Source organism: Emydura macquarii, unplaced genomic scaffold (assembly GCF_026122565.2).
Source record: "Emydura macquarii macquarii isolate MOO-44397 ecotype Brisbane River unplaced genomic scaffold, CSIRO-AGI_Emac_v2 contig_1483, whole genome shotgun sequence".
Lineage (NCBI taxonomy): Eukaryota > Metazoa > Chordata > Testudines > Chelidae > Emydura > Emydura macquarii.
Window position 1 is genome coordinate 16,871,769 of NW_027131620.1, and position 19,021 is coordinate 16,890,789.

Below are 19,021 nucleotides of genomic sequence, written 5' to 3' on the forward strand. Positions count from 1 at the left end.
AGGGTTCTGCAGAAAAAGGCCCTTCCTGTTCCACCTGGGACACCATGATTAAGCCATTGTCATTGGAGTGGATTCATTTCCATCCCAACTCAGATATATAAATACACCCTGATTAGTACCTAGGAAGGAGCTGCTCTGAACTGAAGGGTGGCTAGAGAACAGCCCAGGACAGGTGCTGTCCAACATGACCCTATCACTCATATGGAGGGCCGGTATGCCAAGGTGGCAGATTGTTATCCCTCCTGGGACATCCATTCGCAGGCTGGGACTCACGGTCTTGTCTGGGCACCCTACCACAGGAATGAAGACAGATTGCTGCATTCTGCTCTGTTTCACACCAGTTAGGGGGAGCCCTCAGATTCCCAGAGAGCTGCCAATAGGGCCAACTCACCATGGCAAAATATGTGCCCCCCCCCTTTCAAAATTAAAGTAAATTTACTACCAAGGTCCTTTGGGGGGGAGGGGAGGTCTCTGGAAATGTCTGTTATTAGATGGCTCACAAGCACAGTACAAGGGTCCCACATGCATATTGCAGCTAAAGAGAAGCTGTTTTTGGTAAAATAGGCTCCAGTATATCAATTTTATACTGTTTGCAGCCTTACCCGATTCATAACACACACCGCTCACAACAAGCAGAGAACTCAGCCGAGCTGGGCTGTGTGTACACAGGGAAGAGGCCATAAATTGCCTAGCAGAGCACTTTCCAAACTTTAGGACATTCCCCGGAGGAAGAGTTAAGATGCAGATTTTGCGTCAGATGCTATCAAAGGCTCCTAGAACTTGGCTAGGTTAAATCTCTCTGCCACATGTGCCTGAGCAGGTTGTTTGTAAAGGTCAATCTCCCAGTCTGTTGCTGCAGCAGCTAACATTTCTCAGCTGTTCTTGGCTCAGTCCTCAAGGTAAGTAGTCTGGTAAATGTCCTCTCAGCTTCTTTGGGGAATGTCTTTCACTGATGTTAGAAGGTGCATCTACTAAAAAAGAATGAGAGATTTTTTACATCTTAGTTCTGAAGTGGTTGATTTTGCTTCCCACAAGAAAATTATTTAGACTCTCTCACTGATCTTTTTAGAACTTGCCGTTCGTTTCTTTATCTGAGTAAGATTTCAGGGTTTTTTTTTTGAGGGATTTGTACAACATACCAAAAGCCTGTGAAATCAGAGGGACTGGAAACAAAAGCTAATGTAGCATCTTGTTATTAATTAGTGTTGGTTTGTCAGGGGTACATGGGAAAAGTGAAAAATTTAGGGAAGTTTTTACACTCAGATTAGAAAAAACAATCAGCTTTCTGCAGATTTCACAGCTGGTCCCAGTGAATTTGCTCTTATATATGAGCAGGAATTTTAGCTGATGAAAGATATCTGCTTCTTCTCTTTTTTTTCTTTTTCTTTTTGCTTGTGGAGAAGCACCTGTAGTGTTTTGTTTTGTTTTGTTTTATTTCCATTATCTTTGGGGAGGTGGAATTTTCTTGTGAAATGCAAAAATAAACTGTGCCTCTCTTGTTTCCTTTTTTAGATATACAATCAGAAGGAAGAAAAGCTTTGCCTTATTTTTTAATTTCTCTTTGTTTTGTTCCATTTGAAAATAGACAGTTGCAAAACAATAAATTAACGACAACAACAACAAAAACAACCTAAAATGACTTTATTGCACGTGCACCTGTATTTCACTGGCTTGGTCTTCTGGATTATACAGAAATCAAGCTCTTTTGTACTGCCCAATGCCACCGAGCTCCTGTACCCCTCCAGCAGCACTCGGGCTGGCCTGATATCTGGCCTCGGGGTGCCAAGGAGTCGCCGAAAGCGATACATCTCTCCGCGGGACATGAGTGCTCTTTTGGACTACCACAACCAAGTGCGGGCACAGGTCTCCCCTCCAGCTGCCAACATGGAGTATATGGTGAGTTTTTGCCATGCTTCCTGAAGGGAGAAGGACTAATAGTGGGGCCAGGGGCAGATTTAATGCTTTAGCACCATACACCGAGGAAACGGGTGCAAAGGAAGAACCACAGTGCTGCAGAATGGGGCCTTGATGGATTGGCAGTGCCTATTACATCCGCACAGCAAATGCTGGGAGGATGCCAGGTTCAGGCACTGGTCATGTTATTATTGTGATCTGTTATTTCTCAGCAACAAACAGTGTGCTAGGCACTACACAACAGGATGCAGAATCACAGCCCCAGTGGGCTTCCTACGCAAAGCCAAACATGACACAAGGGAGGGTCAGAATGAGCCTCACCAGGCGTGGGGAGGGGAGAGGGTGCACGGAAGCCAACGATGGGTTACTCAGCAACACTTGGTGCTAGTCAGTTAGGCGTGTTTGGTTTTCTAGGATTACTTCTTGTGAGACAGCCGTGTTTCTGGGAGGGACCTGAATGAAGAAAGGGAAGGGGGATCGAAAGCCCTTTAATGAGTGCAGAGTTTCCCTGCCACACGTTACGCCCGGCCAGGCAGTGCCCGTAGGTTCGGTACAGCATTAGACCTCGATACTGGCAATACCACTGCCTCAGTTTGTTAATAGGAGTTCCAGCTCTTGGTACATTTCTCCCTCTGGTCTACGCACAGTGTTGTGCCCATTTGACTGAGGGTGTGATGCTAAAGCGATGCAGCTCTGTGTGAACACTCTGACATTGGCTTAAAGCTGTCTTATATCCATTCAGCGTGTGCCCGTAGGTAACCAACACAAGCCAGGTTCAAGGCTCAGTACAGTGTCCACACGCAGAGTGACGCCAGAGTAGCATCCTCCTTTTAGTTAAACCAGGGCAACCTCTGTGTTGAGACAAGCCCAGATTAGTCAGTTGTTTCCACCCTGCTGCAGACTGTGGGCACCTGCTAACTTGTCTGGGACCTGGGGGAACTTTTAGTCCTGCAGACAGGGAGGGGATATAGAGCTCATTTCACACTAAGGGAGGGATTCCCATCTGAGTGGCAAAGCGCTGCATCAGCAGGCCCCATACAGCTGACAGAGCCTCGGTGGAGACAGCCTTTCTGAATGGGTGAGGTCTTTGTTCACGATAATTGTAGGAGCTGCTTTTTGCCATGGGTAGGGAAAAGGTGAGAAGATGAAAGGCTGCCACATCCCCTGGGCTTCCCGAGCTAGCAGCTGTGAATGTAGTGGTTGGGGCCGGGGGAGGTGGTGAGTCCTGTGAAGGTAACTGATACTTTCGCAGCATCTTCAGGGCAGTTCTGGCTCGCTTTCCATAGGGAATTCCTGGAGCACTGATTGCGAGCTAAGTACCTAATGCTAACTGCTGATTCTGTGGGGTTTGCATCTTTTCTTTTCTTTTCTTTTCTTTTCTTACCCAGGGGTCCAGAAAAGGTTGGGTTATGAAACCTGTGGTAACTAAAAAACAGGAATAAAAAATAATCAGGGTCCTGATCCAAAGCCCATTGACGTCTGTCCAGCGGGAGTCTGTCCACTGACTTCAGTGGGCTTTGGATCAGGCCCTGGAGAAGAAAAGTGCAGCTGGGTTTGCTTGGGAAATGCCAGCTACTGACAGCTACTCTGTACAGAAAGCACCAAGCTCTAGGTTCCATTCAAGGCGCTGGAGACGGGCACTGGGAAAACGCTGGAAAAATAGTCAACAACAGACAAAAAAGAGCCCCATCATAGGCCTGATTCTGCACAGTGCTGAGCATCTTGAGACTCAGCACCTCCCATGACCAGGCCTGTGCTTGGTTCCACTGTGGAATCCTGGCAAAACTGAACGTCATCCGCTGCAAACCGGGAACAGAAATGTCCCCATACAGTGCACAGAGCGGCCCTGTCTGGGTGCGCCTGGGGGAATCTGCCCCCGGCCGCTTCCGCCAGTGCTGCCCAAACAACACCACTGTCTGCTGGGGTTGTCTGCCCCATGTGGAAATGTACCTTCTTCTCCCAGGAGTCCTGGCAGAGCAATTGCTGGTTATTTTGACACCCTCTATGCTTTGGTACTGTTAATGTTTGTTGAGGACTAGCAGCATGCGTGGGGCTTTACATACCTAGGACAAGACCTGGCCTCAGCCTGAAGGGGCTTGTGGTCTAATTCTCACACCCATCCACACAGACTGGACATAGCAAGCGATGCCCGGAGATAACTACCAGCCTAATTTGCAAAGGTGCTGAAACACCTCCAGCTCCCACTGACATCAGCACTTCTGAGAATTAGGCCCCATTTCTCTGCAGGTGTGATGGAGGGCAGGGTTCCAGAGATGAAGGGCATCTCAAACCCAGCTCCAGCGCTAGAGTTTCCTGCTGTCAGTGTGTAACTGCATCCATCATCTAAGCACCAGGATCACAGTTACAGCCCCTTTGTCATTCTAATTGCTGAGAGCAGCTCTTTCCTTCATGTGTTATTTGAAACGTCCTCTTCCATCCTGAACTGCTTTGGAGATGAGCCCCAGCCATGCCTGGGGAGAAAAGGAAGGGTGTTGATCTGATTTTGGAAGCTAGCAGGTTAGGTTGAGCATGTGTGAAGCACGTGCAAGTCTGATCTGATCTGAGTACCACGCAAGCAGAACTATTGCGTATCCCTTATGCATCAACATCAAGAGGGACCCATAATGCACCCTTCCTGGTGGAACCAATTCAAATCCTTTACCCACTGACCCTTTGTGTGTCACCCAGAACCGATCCACTGTACCCCCTCCCCAGTGATACCCAGAGTTGGCCTCTTGGGTATCTATTGGCCAGTGGTAGCCAAAATTAGCTCACTCTGCCCTGTGATACTGAAAGTGATTCTGAGACATCAGAGGACAGAGGGCAGTGCAGGAACCTTCCTTTCTGTTGTCTACTGCAAGTTACCAGTTCAATATTGCCTGCCAATCACATCCTTTCTCCCTTTGGGGTTGACTTCCCTGCTTCCAGGCAGGAGGACCCAGGTGCCCTAACTTGAAAGCCTGCAACACCGGGTCCTGGATTTTCAGCTGTGTGCACGTGTTATGGAAGCAATGACATGAAATGAAGCCGGAGCCATTGCTGCAGCTCGCATTGCAGAGAACTTTGCAGAGCAGAGACGGGGGCAGGAGTTCAGCTGTTAAAATCTCTGAGTCTCTGTTCAGGGCACACACAGCAAATTGCAGTCATGTCACTGCAATGGGTGGCCTTTCATGGAATGGTATCAGAAACCAGCTGAGTGTCCCCTAGTGTACAAACACTAGTTTGTACAAACACTAGTGGGAATAATGTAGGGAAGTGCTCTGCATAATGCAGGGATCTAAGGGTCTTTTTCAGACTAGTCTTCTTGGATTCTAAAGCCATTCCCCTATACACATGTCATGGTTAAATGTTTCCCTTTGATTCTGCAGGGAATGAGTCACTCGTTCCTGCTCTGGACTGTAGCCTAATAACGTACGTTGCTGCCCCATTTCTTTTTTCCTCACCCAGGTGTGGGATGAGAGACTAGCCAAGTCTGCTGAAGCCTGGGCCGTACAGTGCATATGGGACCATGGGCCTCCACACCTGATGAAATACATTGGTCAGAACCTCTCCATTCACACTGGCAGGTGAGCGATCCACAGGTGTGCTCTGATCACGCATGTAGCGTCAAATGAAGTCAAAGTCCTGATTCTTTGCAGACACAGGAGGAACTGCAGAAGGTAACTGAGTGAAACCTTGCCTAAAACAAAAACATATCTAGTTCTCTGGATGTCATTTTAACAGCTTTATTATTTAGGGCCCGATTGTGTCCCCCTAACTGACATTCAGTAGCACCATGCTCCATTGAGAGAAAGAAAGAAACAGGACTAGTGGGGGATTACAGTGCCGTTCAAGGTTGTGATGTTCTCCCCCTGCAATCTGGACTGGCGTGTAGCTGTGTCACCCCAATTCCTCACCCCTGGGCCCCAACTTACTCCGCTTTGCTGTGTGAACCACCCACTCTCAGGTCAGCCCACACACAGCCTCCTGCGAGTAATCAGTCCCTGGCTCAGTGAAGGAGCATTTCTGGCCAGCTGCTCATGGGATAGACTCCCAGCAAACACCTCAGCCTCAGATGCAGTCCCGAGAACTGCGGTCTTGCAGGGTGCAGTGCTGTACACTGCACCCTGCAAGCTCATTTACATTTGTCCATCCATTTATCAAAGAAATTGATATGCACCAGTTCTGTCACTCCAAGCAAAATCTTTACACACACTCAGTCCGCATACTCTGTTTTAGATAAAACAAACAAATAAGTTTATTGACTACAGCAAGATTTTAAGTGAATATAAGTCAAAGTAATATAAATCAAGAGATTAATAATGAGTCAAGGAGTTGGTCACAATCAACTAAAAGGTAACTCGCATCCTAAACTAAGATTAATATTTCAGTAGCTTTTCAGTCTATGATGTTAGCTTACCCACAGCTGGCTGTGATGCCTCTAGCAACCAGCCCCCCACTGTCCCCTCCCGTGGGTAGTTGCCAGTCCTTGATGTTGCTTAGAAGATGGATTCCAGGAGAGAGCCCTGAGACAAAGATGCCTCTTTCTTTTAACAAGTTTCCTCGGCCCCCTGGGGTCAGAACAAATCTCCTCAACCCCCTGGGGTCAGGTGATCAGCTATGTCCGGCAATGGACATGCTTTCTTCCAGTTGAGCCAAAGTGCTCAAAGGTGCTTAGACCAGTCCATTGTTCCTGTATGCATGCCTCTGCGGGGCATAGGACCTCAGCTTTGTGGTTGTCTGCATCTAGTCAAGCCATGTGAGACCCACCTTTGGGGATATGCCAGAGCAGAGTTTCATATCTGTACATGTGCGACATTGCAGGAAACATGCTGCCATAACAATAACGTTCAGTACGTCATGAGCATTCCAAACACACCTCACATGACATATGTTGCATTAGACAATACACAGTTACACTATAAGGGTAAACATGAAGGATACACAAATCACGCTATCAGGGTGTACATGGGGTTCAGTGCGTCACAAAGGTGAGCCAGGGACACGCCCAGGACAGCCCAAATGATTCTGGGCTCAGGTCACTGTTGCTCTGCTGAGGTGAAGCTGGAGCTGGAGCACCTGTTTGCCCCAGCAGCGAATCTGAGTCACAGCTTTGTGTGTGGAGGAGTGTGACTCACCACGCAATGGAAACTGACGGGCATGTCTCAGCTTGAGCTGCAAAACTTGAGCCGCTCAACTGTCAGTAGCCTGAAGAGACCATTAATATATAGAGAAACCCACTGGACCAGAACCCTCGTTCCTGTTGGTGTTAGTGAAGAGATTTGTATGTAAAGCCACTGCAGGATGGAATTGGAGCAGTGGAGGAGACGTGAAAGAGAAAAGCGCATTGGGTGAATTAGCAAATCGTGGTGAGAAATGGAGGTGAAACCATCTGGACATAAATGACTCGACGTTTCATTTGGATCAATGGGGAAGTTTTCTCCTAGCTGGGAAAAGTCCCCTTTATTCTTGCACTGACAACACGCAGGGGGTTAATGGGAGTAAGGAGTGATCTAATGCAGCCAGAGAGGGCCAGATTTTTAGAGTCATGTTTTACATGCCCCTGGCATGCACGCACACAATGCATGAGAGCAAAATTATCCTGCCCAGAGTCCTTAGCACCTGGAGAGACCCACTTTCATTCACATTTCAAACTCCCCTGCCTCTTGCTCTGTTCCCTGTTTCACTCAGTCTGAGCACAAACGAGCCTCCTCCACGCTCTCATGTTGCCTCCCAGCCCCTTGGGAACTCAGTTTCTTTTGGTCCTGGAGGGAGCAAGGTGCGCACTTGTTCGCGTGGCTCCAACACAGCTAAGCAAAGCGCCTCTTTAGGAAACAGATACATGAATGCACCTTGGGGCAGGTCTCTGGCAGATCTGCTCTGGCAGGGCTCCTGGTGGTTTGGTTCCTATTCCTGCGTGTCGTGGGGGAATGAGGAGATTAATGTGTGTGATCTTTCATAGGTACCGGTCGGTCGTGGATCTTGTGAAATCTTGGTATTATGAGAAGCAGCATTACTCCTTCCCTTACCCTCGTGAATGCAATCCCAGCTGCCCCTCCAAATGCAGTGGTTCTGTCTGCAGCCATTACACCCAGGTACAAAGCAAGAGTCACTTGGGGCAGGGTCGTGGTGTTATTAAGTATGCTGATCTCCCCAAACCGGGAGTTAAATGTGCCAGGACCAGAACGCTTTCCATTGCACTGCAGAGTATCTGTGCAATTCTCTTTTGTGTTGCTGGGATAGAATAACCTGCAACTCTGTGTTCGTACAGCGCCTGGCACAATAGGATCCTGGTCCATGACTAGGGCTCCTAGCCGTGACAGTAACACAAGTCATAAATAATAACAGTGATCATTCTAAATGTGGCAGACAAGGGGGATAAAGACTTTTCCAAGGGGTAAGAGTAGAAGACCCAACGTTTCTCATGAGTCTGATACAGAAGCACAAACTGGCAAAATGCAGTGAAATTTAGCAAAAAATCCCAGCTGGCTTCCTGGGAAACCAGTCCTTTTGACTGACCAAGTTCTGTGTTTTGTGGCAGAGGATCAGAGGCCGGGGAAAGGCAGGTTCTGGCATTGCTGAGCCCTCTGTAGCACACCTGGAAGGGGACTCAATAAGCATCAGCGGCTTTATCCTGCTTCTGCAGCTCTTTTAGGGCAATGAACCATAACACCTAAAGAAGCCAGCAGAGAGCCCCTTGATCTGTCCCTTGCCAGGGCTGTCAGTCTGTCACCTTGGGCCAGCACTACCTTCACTGCAAACAAGCACATTTAAAAACCAATATCCAAACACCAGCTCTTCTCCTAGAAGCAGTGGCTGCATTTTCCATTGCTCTGTCTGCCAGGGAGATATTGTCGGTCGTGGCTGAACTAGCTGGATGGAAGGAGGAGGAATGACCCTCGGAGGCTGTCTGGTTTAAATCAGAAAGATGAGAGTGACCAAAGGAAGGCAGGAGTTAGCATTCCTGACAGTTATACAGGCTGCCTGGCCTCAGCAGTATCCACCCTCCTCGGGATGCTTTGCAGAGCACTTGCTGGCCTGAGAGGCAGCTATTCACAGGGGTGTATGCCCAGAGCTGCTGCCCTGTAACACACACATTACTTTTAGGTGAATCAGTTTGTTTACATCAAAGAGCTGGAGCTGCCTCCGCAGGGAGGTTTCTCTCCACGTTCTGAAGCACAGACGGAAGATTTTGGCCAATTGGCTGAAATGCTTCTTTTTTATTTGGCCTCAGTTTCCCCTCATTACACCAGCCCTTTCCCACCTTGCTGATCATGAATCAGCTCCTTTGCAACAGAGCAGCTATTTAGTGTGCAGAAATGTCTGGCTGCCCATTAAATATGGCCCTTCATCCCCCAGAGCACATCCAGGAGGAGTGCGCGCCAGCACGAGGTGGAAAATGTTCCTTTACTTCCATGGTTTGTGGCAAAGCATTTCTACCCTTTAAATAACCGCTTGGCTGCACTGTGGATCTCTTTCTGCTCAGTCTGCTTGGCCCCTGGCAATGCCCAGGCCAGTATTTACATGGGCGTCTGCCATTTATATAGATTTTCTATCCCCTTTCCTCCTGACTTGTCTGAGAGCTTGGATATGTCGCCGTCCCGGTGCAGCTGATGTGCTGTCTGGAGGAGTGGCTTTAGGGAATCTGGGAGTGAATTAGAAAAATAACTGCTTTTTATGAAGAGTTAAATTCAACAACCTGATCAACTTAGCTGGTCCGTCTAGTGCTGATCAGTGGGTGAAGACATCCACTCACGAGCCTCTCCCAACAAGATACATATTCAAAAGGGTGTGGGCTGGTCTCCCTCTTCTGTGGGTATAATCCTGCAATGTGGGCATGGCTGAGTCCTTGCTCCTCTATTCGATTTGTACCTGCAAGCAGGGAATTGGAGGAGCAAATACTCAGATTTGAGCAGCTCGTTTCAACCCCAGATCTGACAAGGCAGGTGGCAGTTTTCCAGGCATAAATTGCAGGCATTTCCCTCACAAAAGGGAGGTCGCTTTGTTGGAAAATGGGCCTTTCAATCAGTCAGCAAAGCACAAGGTAAAGGCAGCCGCAGGCAGCTACTAAGAAAATTGGGTGGGGGTGTTTTTATTCTTTTTCTTTTGGAAGGGGAGATTCCCGAGTCGAGTAAACAGAGGTCCCTTTGCCTCTGCTTGGCAGGCCCCACGGTTCTCCATCTCTGATGCTTCTGCTTTGGCGTAGGCAGCTCAGCCCTTACAGCTACTGTTCCAGAGGGGTAGCCGTGTTAGTCTGTATACATAGATATACAATGGGGGAGGTGGATGAAAGCCGGGTACTTGAGGGCTAATGACAGTCATTGAGTAGGAGGTGAGAATGGGTGAGTTCTGTTCTCATTTGTCCCATGGTTCTCTATGCACTTGTATATCTATGTTTCCTATTTACTGTATCATTCTACCTCTGCATCTGACGAAGTGAGCTGAGTCTCACGAAAGCTTATGCCTACAAAAATTAGATTTGTTAGTCTTTAAAGTGCCACAGAACTCTCGTTGTTCTTACAGCTACTGTTTGTCTGTCTCTGATGCAGATGGTGTGGGCCGCCTCCAACAGAATTGGCTGTGCCATCAACACCTGCACCAACGTGAGCGTGTGGGGCAGCACGTGGCGGCAGGCCGTGTACTTAGTATGCAACTACGCCATCAAGTAAGTGAGCTAAGGAAAGACTCCCACTGGCCCCAGGCAGCTTCAGAGAGAGGATGGGAGCTTGGGGTGACTGAGTGCTCCTTCCCCTCTCCCAGCACACCAGGTTGATTTTTCTGTTTACATAATGATCTTGGTCCGTGGACCGGGCTCTATCTCAGAAAGATCTTTGGTCACCCGAAGGACCCCGACAGGAGGGGAGGCATAATGGAAGCTGTGAATTCTCTCAGCCGTAGCTGTGTGCCCACAAACAGTGCTCTCCCGGGTGTCGAACCTCCTGGCTCTGAAGCGATGGAGTTGACCCAGCCCCACCAGTAGATATCATAACCCGTCCCCTTGCTGCTTTCAGCCTTTGCTCAGGCTGGGCTCTCCTTTGGTGCCTGGGTTAGCCGTAGAGAGTGTTTTCCTTCACCTTTGCCTCCAAGGGTCTTCGCAAGCATATGCATACAGAATTCCTCCGGGGGGCAGCCAAAGCAGCAAGTATTGGCCATGCCTCAGAACACTCTTGCTAATCAGCCTTAGGTAACTCTTCCCCTAGGCAGCTGCAGATCCCGGGGCACCTGGGAAGCGGCGGAGGGCTGTGGCATGCGCCATCCTACACTGGTATGCTGCTGGGACAGTGGAGGTACCATGGCAATTTGAGCATGGGTTAGACTCGGTGTGTGTCCAGCTTCACTTTAGCCCAATGATCCAGGGCTCAAACTCATTCACCCCCTCATGTCGGTAAACAGACGTGAGCTCACACTGTTGCACGTGTGCGTGCGTGCACACACACAGAGGCATGCCAGCCCAGATGGCATGAGGCACAGGGCATTGTGTGCTTGTTTATGACTCTATTACAGAGAGAGCCAGGACATTGCAACATCCAGGCTTTATTCCTTCCTCCACATGTATCATCCTCTCCCATCATGCACTCCCTGGGGTTCTGAGACACTACCCTACAGATAAGCATTCATCATACTACAGCGCCCCCAACTGGGAAGCTATCTATCATAACAAGTGCTGCTTGCGGTCACCGGTTTTGTCACATGCACCACTACTAGCCGCACAGACTTCCTGGCTGGTTAGTGAGGATACAGAACCCAGGATTCTTCTGCTCCAAAAGTACAGACCTCTCCCATTGGAGGTAAAGAAATCTCCGGTGGCTGGAACGGTATTACGGTCCGTCGTACCTTTAGTCTGCAGCCCTAGAAGGTAACATGATCAAACCCCTGTGAACAGGTGTGATCCTATCCAGTAGGGGGCAGTGTGGTGTGCACGCCCACACACACACGGGTTCCAGGCACAATCAAGCACCCACCCAAAGAGCAGTGCGACTCACACGCCATGCCTTCCTTTCCAGGGGCAACTGGATAGGAGAAGCTCCTTACAAGGTGGGGAGACCGTGCTCGGCCTGCCCGCCCAGTTATGGTGGCATCTGCAGCAACAACATGTGCTTCACGGGACTCAAATCCAACAAAGTGAGCTGGTTCTGAGCCTCAGACAGTGGCTGGAGAAGCAGCGCTGGGCCTGGCGACAGCAAAGAGTGGGAAATGCTATGTACAATGATGGTTTAAAATAGGAGAATTATTTATAACAGTGACATTCCAGGCTGCTTCCCCCCCCCCCCCAGCTGCATTTAGGAAGTTTTAGTCAGTAACGGCTCTAACCAGCTGGGGTATCTTTCCCTATGGTTATTCTATCCCAGCTATAGCCCGCTCCCCTACTGCTGTGTAGGGCACGGCCATGCTGTCCCTTCGTCTCTGTGTTATGCAGCTCCTGAAGGAGCATGCGTGGCGGTGTTCCTCTGAGGTTCCCGGGGTAGCGGTGTGTCGAAGGAGCAGTCGCGGTGGGGCGGCTGGCCTGTTCCCAGCTCTGTGGTGCCCCCTTCACCCTCTCCTCCACACTGAGGGTCCAAGGAGGAGCTGGGAGGTCTGAGCAGGCAGTGGGGGTGGGGACGGGACGGGACGCTGCGCACCCCATGTCTCGCTTGTCAGTTGCTCCACGTTCGTCCCCCCAGCGATAAGCCTCTTTGTCGGAACTTTACAATAAAAGTCTTGGGCCCAAGGAGCTTGTGCCTGTCTTTGCTGACGGCCCGTCACCGGGGAACGTGCCCTTGCAACACAGAGCAACACACAGGCTTTGTCTTTCTCTTTGGAGCGAGACCCCATTTATCACAGTACAGATGGCGCTGACAGCCCTGGCAGAGATGCAGCTGTTCCTCCATGAGGGGAGGAATGGGGGGCGGAGGGCAGCATATCTCCAGCCACACACATGAGGGGAACCCTGCAACCGGGGCTTTTCCTTTTGCTAGCCCCCCTCACCCACCCCCCCAGTTCCATTTCCAAAGGTGGCTGCTGCAGTCCCTTGTGAAGATGCTTGTGTCATTTGCTCCACCTTGTGGGCAAAGGAGGGTACTGCAGTGAGGTTGACAAAAGTGCATCCAAAGTGAGATTCTTTCCTGAAGTCTCTCATTTGGCTACAGTTGATGGGGGAGTATAAGGGGCTGCTCTGCTAGAATGGGGCCAACCTGAAAGCCCTGGAGACTGACGTCCATACAGAGCAGGCATCGTTTCTTCCAGGCTGGCATACCTCCCTCTGCCCTGCAAATGAATTTAGCTGGCCCAAAGGAGTGAACTAGTCGATTTGCCCATTTGTTTGGGTCAGGGAGGGCTCCCTATTCTTCAGGTGGGACTCAAGCACAGCCACATGTGGTGCTAACAGGGCCTGCACGCACTTTGGGGGCAGGATTGGAATTCAAAACGATCTTGACAAATCCGAGAATTGATCTGAAAATCAACAAGATGAAATTTAATATAGACCAGGGCGAAGTACTATGGGGAGGAAGGAAAAGTCAAATGCACGACTCCCCCTGGGGAATAACTGGCTAGGCAGGAGCACTGCTGAAAAGGATCTGTGGGTTGGAGCAGCTCACAAACTGAATATGAGCCAACAATGCCGTGCGGCTGTGAAAAAGATGAGCATCATTCTGAGGGTATATTAACAGGAGTGTCGTACGTAAGACATGGGCTGTAGTTGTCCTTCTCTACTCTGCAGTGGTGAGGCCTCAGCTGGAATATTGTGTCCGGGTTTGGGGGCCACACTTTAGGAAAGATGTGGACAAATTGGAGAGAGTCCTTAGGAAAGCAACAAAAGTGATAAAAGGTTTAGGAAACCTGACCTTTGAGGAAAGGTTAAAAGAACTGGGCATGTTTAGTCTTGAAGGCATATTTAGATTGAGGGGAGACCTGATAACAATCTTCAAATATGTTAAGGGCTGTTATAAAGAGGACAGTGATCAATTGTTCTCCCTGTCTGCTGAAGGTAGGAGAAGAAGTAATGGGCTTAATCTGCAGCAAGGGAGATTTAGGTTAGGTATTAGGAAAAACTTTCTAACTATTCAGGTTATTTAAGCTCTGGAATAGGCTTCCAAGGGAGGTCGTGGAATCCCCATCATTGGTGTTTTTTAGGAACAGGGTGGAGAACAAACTCCTAGGAGTCAGGGATGGTCTAGGTTTACTTGATCCTGCCTCAGTGCAGGGGGCTGGACTTGCTGACTTCTTGAGGTCCCTTCCAACCCTAGATTTCTGTGATTCTATGGGGGTGATTTATGTGGGGGTGAGGGAGCCAGTCCAGCATTGGTTAGTAGCTGGAATAGTTCTCTTGATCAGGGAGGAAGGGTGGGTTCAAACATCTGAGATCTGGGCACACAGAGGTGTCCTGTGCAGCATGGAGGGCACGGCAGGGCAATGGTGGGAGTGAATCCAGTGGCACATTACATTTAATCCACTGGCCTTTCTATCTGGCAATGTGAGGGCAAATCCTAGGTCATCAATACAATGAACGTGGGGGGTCTCAACCAGCTGCCCTGTGCAATCAGATCAAAGCCTCTACTCTGCAAAGACACATGGCTAGTAGTGAGTGAATCTTTTACTCCTTGGAGTGACTGTACAACAACTACAGGCCTAAGGAAAAGTGTCTGAGCAGTGGCCACTGAGTGACAGATAACGCTGATTCACCATGCTAAGCAGCAAACGAAGGGCAATGCCTCTCCTATCTGCACTGACAATGAGAGGATGCAGCCCAGCCGCCTGACGCTCAGCACTCAGGAGAGTCTGGCTTGGTCAGGGAGCTGGGGGGAAACCCCCCTCCCTCAGTTCTCTGGGGAAAGAAAGGCAAGCCAGGTACTAAGGATGGAGCAAATCATCTGGTTTTCCCCTCTCCCCATAGGACCATGGCAGCCCAGCAGACGCCTTTCTGGCCGCCAGCCCCCCCCCCCCCCCCCCCCCCCCCCCCCCCCCCCCCCCTCGCCTCTCCACATGCTGCCGCCCTGAAGAAAGGAAAGGGGGAAAATAATACAGAGCAAAGAAGGTTAAAGAACTTGGAGTCATATCAACCCCCTTCAACTGCACCCCCCCATATCACACCCCTAACCCCATATTGTGGGGGCCTGCACATCACACAGCCCAGCCTCAAGTTGCAGGGGGCACTCTATCCCACCCCACCCAAAGGGTCTGGGTCGACACCCTCTCCCTCAAGAGATGAAGGAGCTCCACATCCCCCACCCCTGCCTGCAGAGGACTCCATGCGAGTCACATCCCTTCCCCCAACAGGGCCCATCAATATCAGACACTCCTGCCCCAAAGTCAGAGGCCTCCCTACCCTTCCCCCGGCCTCAAACGGCAGGTGCCCCCATGTCAGACACACTGTCCCCCAAACTGGAGGTCTCACCCTGCCCCACACACACATCCCCTGCCCTGGGCTGCACATCATTCCCCTCCCAATGAGCTGGCGCAGACAGAGACAGATGTGGCTATGCTCAGAAAGTGAACGGCCTGAGTTCCCCCTCTCTGTGCTGGCCCCTCCCCGTCCTTACGGCCCCTGGGCTTCTCTCTGCCCATCCAGGGAAAACTCAGCATCCACATGCGCCGACTCAGGCCAAGAACACTTCACACCACGGGGCTTAAGTTGACCCCAGAGATCGGCAGGACTCAAGGGCTTCTGACAGGCCCCATCTCTCTATCCCAGCCACCCACGTTCCTGGCACCCGTGGCATTAGCACTGCAGAAGTCCTGAGATTTCTGAGGCAGCCCTGAGGGCCTCAGAAGCTCCCCGAAAGCTCGACCCTCAGGCCAACAGGCTGAGGTTAAGCAAGTCTGGATGCAGCTAAGAGGCTCCAAACCTCCCATGCAAGAGCTGCGAATGCTGGGTTTGGCTTGCTCGAGCACTCTGTTTAAGGAGGGTCCTAGTGCCGTGCTCTTGGCGCTTTGCAGAACTCTCCGGGCCATCGCCTTCGGCCAGCTCAGAGCTGTGGCTACCAAAGCCTACGAGCAGGGACTGAATCCCATGGTGACTCTTGGAGACTGGCTCCTGGCCCAGGGGCGGCTCTGGTGTTGTAGCACTCTGGACTGCAGGGGATACACAGATGAGAAGAAAGATGCTGGCAGTGGGTCCAGATCAGCAGTCATGCTATTGTTTTCTGTGGGGTGAGCACTTGCCACTCTGGCCTGCCATTTGACACTTGGAGACATGGGTGGGCAGGGACTCGACCCCTCACTTGCAAGCTGATTGCTTTCTTAACTCAAGCCTGGCATCATCGCAGCCACACCACCCACATCTACTACCGCTCGGGTGACCCTACGTCCCATATTGGCTGGGACAGTCTTTTTTTTAAGCCCTATCTCGGTCATCGCGACTTTTTTGGCAAAAGTGGGCATTTGTCCCATTTGCTCTTGCCAACTGATCAATGCCCACTTTTGTCAGAAAAGTGAGGTGCAGAGGAATGTGCGGGGTAGCGAGCGGTGATGTGTTTGGGCAAGCAACCAGCCCCACGCAGGGGATGGGGGGCTCAGGTGAGCAGCTCAGGCCAGCCCCATGAGGGGGAGCTTGTGCAAGCAGCTCGGGCCAGCCCCATATGGGGAAGGGTGGGGAGCATTCAGGCTAGCCCCACACAGTGTCCTGTTTTCCTTTTGGGAAATATGGTCACCCTAACTACCACAGGCCTAGGCAGCAGCCCCAAGCCTGGGTGTATTTGTGCGGCTAACATAGCCCGGCCAGGGTGATGCATCCATGCAAGATAATGGGTGCGGCACACTCAACCTGCACCTTCCCAGGTGCCAAGCGAGGCGCTCCCGTGTGGAGCAGTGGGACGTATCCCAACGAGCCCGATAGGAACCTGCAGGTTCTGCACACAAGCCAGGTGACACAAGGTGCCCAACAACTGGTTTCGAGGTGTAGCCCAAGGCCCAGTGAGCTTCAGCAGCAGCCATGGGGACTCCGAACTGTGTATTACAAACTGCTACACTTTGGGAGAACGTCCTGGGCCCTGAGGGGAAGTGCCCTCTGCTCGCTGCAGCAGGAAGTCTGAGCTTCGAACCTGGGAGCACGAGGCAAGGAGAGAGGAGGCGGCTGGGCTGTAATCCTGTTCCGTGTTTCCTGACAGAGGCCCGCTTTATTCCTGGCGGCTTGTCTAGGTGGGTGTGGGTGGCGGTGAGTCCCACGGGCACACAAGGCAGAGCACATTGAGAAACCTCAATCCCGAAGTGCGAAAGCCACAAGGCAGACTTAGCTATCTGGAACCCCCCATACTGGGATGGTGACCAGTAGAAAGGGTCCCTCTGTCACACTGAGTACACAGTCTCTCCTCTCTGGGGTTGAACTGAGATTTTTACCTCCAATTTCCACCTCTAATTGGTGGTCACTGATTCTGCATTTGGGGAAAGTCTGACTTAGAGCTGCATATTTCCCTGCCCTGGGGTAACCAGCTAATGGGATAGTTCTGTGGTAGATGTGATTTGATTTGCACACATCTGCCTATAAACACACCCATGTGCAAACACACACTAATACACAGGACACATATGGGACACACGTCTTGCATCCCTTCCAATAAACGCAGATACGTGCATATGCACATTTACCCCTGCACAAAAGCAAACACACATTTACATGCACACACCAGTACACACAAAAGCACAAAAGCAAACGCACATTTACATGCACACACCAGTACACACGTGCATATGCACCCCCATCTCCCCCCCTCCACACACACCTGGGCATACATGCATGTGGCGTGCAGTCTCACCCGTGTACACAGACACAGAGCCTTTGTTTTCTCTCTTTGTTTGGCCATGGCAATAAAAAGTGTTGTATCTCAGAGTTGTGAAGCTGGGTTGGTTCTCTCCTCCCCTCCCTTCCCCTGTCTGAGCTCCCAGCCCGCAGGGCTCTGCCCGTCAGACCACATTTCCACCGCTGCCGGGGAAAGTAACGAGAAAACTGCCCCTGATGCTGGGGTCAGCCTGGCGTGAGCGGGAGCCCCAAAAGTGCGCAGGAAAAGCCATGTTTGAGTTTCTAGCCTGGTGGCAGTTACTATAGCTACAGCGACAGCACCTTGCAGATTGGTTTCCATAAGAGCTTGGTTACTATTTAACATCTCCACCCACATTAGCCCTGATTAAGTGAATCAATAAGATAACAGGAGAGGCAGGTTTCCTTGCCCTCCCTCTCCACAACCCCTCCTGCCTTCACCTAGCTCCTTAGATCTATATTTATTATTTTACACATTCTTGGTTTTCTGCCCCGGGGTTCCTATAGAACTAGTCGACGAGACATGGTCAATGTAATCGCCCAGCTAAGCGCTAAGATGGAGGCTTCCTACTGTGAGTATGTGGGTTACCATCTTCCTTGCTGTGTCTCTTGGCGCCGAGCAGTCGTTGCTAGTGGGAACGAATGTCAGGGGAAGAAGGAGGCGATGGGCTGGCTGTGTGTGTGGCAGTGACGCTCCTGGGGCCTGATCCTTAGGGCTCTGATCAGGAAACTCCCATTGACTTCATGAGTAGTTTTGCCTGAGTGAGGACTCTCAGGATTTGGCCCTTTCTGGACAAGGATTGAGGGGGCAGGGGAAGGTCTCTGAGCCTGGAAACTGGCATGGAGAAGAGAAGTAGGATTCTTTCTTAAATTCTTTTCACTCTGCTTTGCGAGAGGCAAGAGAAATCCGTGCCAGTGCCACACTCAGAGCAGCGCAGCCTGAGGCGTCTCCTCCCTCCCTCACAAAACGCTGTCATGCTCAGAATGGGGCCTGGGTTTCTGTCTGTAAGCCACACTGTTGTGACGTGTTCATTTCACCAGCGGGAGAACTAATCAGAGCGAAAGCGGGGCCCTGCTGTGGTTTGTGCCGGGCTCGGGTGGCATGCAGCAGGTCCGTAACAATGCAGGCTTTCATCACAACAAGGCCTGGTTTCCCTGATAACCGTCAGAGATGGCTGACCATCGAGAGGGGCTGTTTTGTCGGTATTGCTCAGCGACAGGCTACCAGGCTGCGGGTTTAGCTCACAAACAGAAAATGGCCTGAACGTGGCACATGCCAGCAGGTGTGTTACTGGTTAGGCACCCCTGGGTTCCACAGGAGATACCCGGACGGTCCCTCAATTTCCTTCTGTGGCAGTGAGGTTTGACCCTACTTGTGCTCACAACAAAACAAGTAGG

The 19,021-nt window shown here is 50.8% G+C and overlaps 1 protein-coding gene across 1 annotated transcript; it reads left to right on the forward strand.

Moving 5' to 3' along the window:
• The first annotated feature begins 1,635 nt into the window (after positions 1–1,635).
• On the forward strand, positions 1,636–12,284 carry R3HDML (R3H domain containing like). The gene is made up of 5 exons (XM_067554645.1): positions 1,636–1,896; positions 5,362–5,480; positions 7,856–7,988; positions 10,443–10,558; positions 11,898–12,284. Exons 1-5 carry the CDS (start codon positions 1,636–1,638, stop codon positions 12,028–12,030), a joined length of 762 nt encoding a protein of 253 aa, XP_067410746.1. The 3' UTR covers positions 12,031–12,284.
• Positions 12,285–19,021: the final 6,737 nt, after the last annotated feature.